The sequence below is a fragment of the Monopterus albus genome, unplaced genomic scaffold (assembly GCF_001952655.1).
Source record: "Monopterus albus unplaced genomic scaffold, M_albus_1.0 scaffold250.1, whole genome shotgun sequence".
NCBI classification, from domain to species: Eukaryota; Metazoa; Chordata; class Actinopteri; order Synbranchiformes; family Synbranchidae; genus Monopterus; species Monopterus albus.
Window position 1 is genome coordinate 1,951,643 of NW_018128130.1, and position 5,175 is coordinate 1,956,817.

The 5,175-nt window shown below is 41.3% G+C and overlaps 1 protein-coding gene across 1 annotated transcript in view; it reads right to left on the bottom strand.

The window, feature by feature from the left end:
- Nucleotides 1–5,175, bottom strand: part of szt2 (SZT2 subunit of KICSTOR complex) — a 145,314-nt gene that overhangs the window by 81,508 nt on the left and 58,631 nt on the right. The window contains exons 45-50 of the mRNA XM_020620906.1: nt 4,964–5,171; nt 4,527–4,601; nt 2,488–2,629; nt 1,991–2,126; nt 1,448–1,568; nt 1,117–1,269 (exon numbers count right to left, since the gene is read on the bottom strand). Of these exons, the coding sequence (XP_020476562.1) occupies nt 1,117–1,269; nt 1,448–1,568; nt 1,991–2,126; nt 2,488–2,629; nt 4,527–4,601; nt 4,964–5,171 (835 nt within the window). The remainder of the gene's footprint in view (nt 1–1,116; nt 1,270–1,447; nt 1,569–1,990; nt 2,127–2,487; nt 2,630–4,526; nt 4,602–4,963; nt 5,172–5,175) is intronic.

The window sequence follows — 5,175 nt, forward strand, 5'->3', positions numbered from 1 at the left end:
ATAAAATACACCTGGGAGCCAGAGATCTTGCTGACTGATAGGGGATCAAATACTTATTTCATTCATGAAAATGCAAATTAATGTATAACTTTTTTTGTAATGCATTTTTCTGGATTTTTTGTTATTGTTGTGTCTCTCACTGTTCACATAAACCTACCATTGAAATTGTAGACTGATCATTTCTTTATTAGTGGGCAAACTTACAAAATCAGCTGGGGTTCAAATAATTTTTTCCCTGACTGTAGCTACAGAGCCATGGGCTGTAAACCTCTTGACAATGTTGTGCACAGTGGACACAGGAACAGCCAGGTCTCTGGAGATGGACTTGGAGCCTTGAGACTGTCCAGGCTTTTTCACTATTGTGGTTCTTCAAAAGGCCTCTTGCTCATAATATCAGTTTTGGCAACATTTTATGCTGCAGATCATAGATTTTCCTAGTGAATAACTAGAGAATCCGTACAGATAAACACTTCAACATGCCAAAAAGCATATTAACAGATAGATTTTGCTTATTCACATAACTGTGTGCCACTGGGCTGTAAGAGAACGATCTTGATTCCATGTGACTAGAGATGGCTGTTTCATAATAACAGCATGTAATGGACACTGTGCACGATGCGTCTCTCTCTTAGTAAGTGATTCTTCACAATAAACGTAAATATTTATTTACTTTGAATGCAGAATCATTAAAAATTTAAAGAGAAAACTTTATTGAATCTTTCCAGTTCTCCTGTAAATGGAAAAAAATGTCCTCCACCCACTTCCTCTGCATTTTACAGAGTAAAAGTTAACTGAATCAGTATAAGTAGGTGTGTATTTAATTCTATTAATAATAAATAAACCAATAACTCAAATTCACTAATAACTACCTGCTTTCAGAGATTTGATCATTGTTTCACTTTACCTTAGTGATAAAAAATCATTTAGCCATGAAGTAAACAAATAATCTCAGATACATTAATCAAAGTATACAAGGAAAGAAACATCATCATCACTTGAATCAGCAAAACAAGATGAATTCAGTTATATACACATCAGGCTGAAGCACCCTCTGAGTCATGTGTATACAGACAAAGAGGTTTTAAATCAAACCATTTGTTCTGATCTACCGCTCACCCCTGGCCACCCCCATGTTGGGTCCCATCTTGAGGCGTGGGTGGATGTGAATGACGGTGCTCCACACCACATCGCAGGCAAAATGTCCAGGCATGAACTGCATGGTGGCTGCCAGGTAGTCTCTGGCCTGGTAGCTCTCCTCTGTGTTGTAATCTGTGAGGGTAAAATAGAAACTGTCAGGATAAAATAGAAACACAGGTAAAGGTGAGGAGATATGAACAGCTACCGACACAGACAATTACTGAAGGCTTTCTTTCACCTCTCCAAACTTGCACTGGGGTGCAGACATCTCAAACACAATCAAAACTGCATGGATCTTCTTCTGCCTTACCGTCTGAGGTGTGGAGCCTCTGCCTGTAGAGAGACTCATTCTTCCAGATGTCTTCCTCACTCTCGGCGACCAGCAGAGAGTTACACACGTGGCTGTCATGCAGATCCTGCAGCAGCATACGCTACACATACACACATCCAGTACATAGTGTTATTGTATATACAGCAGACACTGAGCAGCAACCAGAGGAAGTATGCGACAAGAAGCTGTATACACCGAGTTCATGTACGTGTTCAGTAGGATGGACCGTACAATCTATTTGTAGTAAAAAGGATTTTGCAAAGGTTTATGGGTAACTAACTAGCAAGCTGAAATCTGATAACTGCCAAATTAAATAATGCGCACACATCTGGACTGATATTTGTGTTAACCTGTTTCCTTTTTTATTAAAAATACAATTTGATTGTTTTTTTTTCCTGTTCCTACAATACTTTTAATGTTGTCACAAGACAGCAATGTTACTTCATTTGTATGACAGTCTAAAACATTTATTGTAAAGCTTTTAAAAAACTGATGCGGTTTCCCATGTGATGCAGTAGCCACCTGATTGACAATTCTGCAGATTTCACCAATCTTCTTGACCACCATTCGATGCAGTTTTAAGTATTCAGGCAGCTCCTGCTCTTCCTCCTTCCTCTCCAACTCCTCAGCACTGACCCCTTTTCCCTCTGTGAAGCACCTGCAAAAATACAGCAAATCTGAACTAGTGAACAGGACTCGATCACAGCCGTGATCACGCGTATATGAGTCAGTCAGCAAGAGTGACTAACATGAATGACATCGCCATTTTAAACAGAAATCAGTGATGAGGTATCATAGTTTACTGCAGTAATTTAATACAAGACATTTCCAAAACATATTACAGTTCTTTTACTTCTAAGCTTAAAGGAGCAACGAAAAACGTGTCAGAATCCTGGACAAGCAGGAAATAGCATCCTGCTCTGAAATACTGGTGAGCCACAGACTACAGGCCAAATATAAAATGTTAAACAGAAGAATCAGTAGTGCTGTTTAGAGCAGCAGGTTTTGGTTCATCTGACCTGGAATGGGAGTAGACCTTCACTCGGTCCTGGTGGATCTGAACGATCAGCCAGAAGTCTGGCATCAGTGGTGACTGACACTCCTGCTCATCCAAGATGGGGCTCTCACACTCAGAGCCACTGCTGCTGCCGCCATCGTAACCTTCAAACATAGAGGCAAAACTACTAAAGCTGCTCATCTCTGCAGCCTGATTCATCAGTGTGAGGAAAGTCATCAAGGAGTATAATTAATTCTTCATTATTACTTTATTTGGTCCACTGCTAGGGCTACATATTTGTGTGTGAAGAGTATAATCATAACCAAGTACAAAAACAACTAAAGAACTCGAATTTGGATCTTTGATACTGAAGCACTCCACATTACATTTTATGCACTTTTACAGTTGCATATTTTATATTCTGAGCTTTGGATCTACCAGGATTTAAACTTTACCTAACCAGGTAAAATCCCACTGAGGTTAGCGACTTCACTACAGCATTGCGAAGGAGACTGACTTTCAGCATAAACCACAGAGTCAACTTTCTGGCAGCATTAGGTCCAGAATTAGGATTCAGATTTGGCATTTTTTCATTAGCTGCACATGGATTCAATTCAATTGCTTAACCCATCTTTCCGGCTTCAGCTTGTGCAGCATGTCAGACAGATTGGTAGCGAAGGATTTTTAATCTATACTTCTCTAAAACACTAATGAAAACAGCACAGTAAAATGACCTCATCATTTAAAGCCATTTCATCCCAGTCAAAATAATACTAAACAAAACAACTCATCTGTCTGTTTGGTGCGGTAACTGGCACCGACTGATACTGACCTACCAAATATGGTCAACAGCTCATCATCTTGTACCAAACTTGGACACCCATTCTTTTGTTTCTTCCCGTGAGCCAGTATCCCATAACACTGCCTGCTATTTAATTTCCCAACACTAAGTTTCACATTATATCAATATTCATGTCAACTAGACATTGAGATGGCAGACAGAGGCACTGAGACTTCTTTGTGACTGCAACAATCAGAGAGAAGAGTGGAGAGCTCTGGGAGAGAGACACAATGTGCTAGCAGAGAGCACAAAATTAAAATCATGTCAATGTTAACAAAGTTTACTATAATCAGAGTAACTTCTATCATTCATTTTATAAAACGGTGTGATTTATCCACTAGATCTGGGGTGCCCAATACGTCGATCGTGACCAACCGGTCGATCAGAAAGGTAGTGTTGGTAGGTCGCGTGCCATTCAAAAATAAATTAGATGTATCCACCGTAAAACACATGCCAAATGTTAACATGTGAATGGTCAGTGTGACGATTCGCTGTGGCGACCCCTATCATTCATATATAGCCTATCATCCATCCTCCCTATGGAATTTGCTACTTGATTGACATGCAGGACAGCCAGTCTGAGATCTCGTCTTTTCTGACACACGAGTCACCAAACATGCACAGTCAACTGCACGAGCTACTGCAAAACTCCAGTGAGCGAACTAACTTGTCAGCCTTCGAATTAATTTCTACTAAAGGGTATAAAATGGGTGGGGGGGCCGAATCAAGTAAGAAACCGAAAACGTACCGAAAACATTCCATGTGAAATGGGAGGAGGACTTTGTTTTGCAACGTTATATTCGAAATGCGTTTGCTTGATCTACCAATCTACCATCACTATTCTGAAGAAGGGAAATGTGGAGCGGCACTTTCAGGCTGTTCATAAAAACTAGGACACTCATTCATACATATATTTTGTGTGTGTGCACACACACATGTAGGTCATTCATTTTGACTTGGTCATTTGAAAAGTAGCTCGCAAGTCAAAAAAGTGTGGGCACCCCTGCACTAGATGAGTTCCAGTCTGCACGTGGTGAATTCAAGCTGCAAAAAGATCTGGAACTCAATGATTTCCTATACATACTGGTATAGTTTAGATTAAAACCTGAACCACCTGGAATACTTAGCCAGAAAAAATAACCTATTTAAGCTTTACTGGGACGTAGATGTTTGTCTGCACCACTGATCATTCTGGTCATTAAATTGTGTGCAGCACTTACCCTGCATGTCCGAGTCCAGGCTGCCCTGACTGGAGACAACACTCTGGACTCGGCTGGGCCTGAGTTTCCCACAGCCTGAGGAAACACAATTTTACATTTCTGTCAGGAGAACCGACGTCAGCAGGACCTCACACCCTGTGAGCCTTTGTCCCTCTCGTTCTCAAGATAACACATCAGTTTTGAAACAGAGTCCGAGGAGAGAGCAGGTGGTAAAGCTGCACATTGGGAGGGATCGGTCTGTTTGGGAATAAGGCGGCCATACGATCAATCTGCAAGCTCACCCTGGCCTGCATTTTGTTAGCATCTTTGCCATCATCACTCTTCTTTTAATAAACTGTTCCATATGGTCTAAACATTTCCAAAGACTTGTTAGACCAGTAGTTCAAACCCATGATCCAATTTACAGTAAAATCTTACATTCTGTCTGGTGTACTCACTGTGAAAGGCTGACTGCATGGACTCAGCCAGGCTGACACTGGACGGCGTCTTGGGGGGTGAGGTGGGCTCTATGCAGCGATCAGTTTGAAGCTGGAGGGTACTGGACTGACCTCTGTCCCCCACTACGCTAACTGAACTTTGAGAGACAGTGTCGTTAGCCTCAGGCTTCGAGGCTCTGATGGGCTCATTGGCATCTATGTCACTAGGAGCG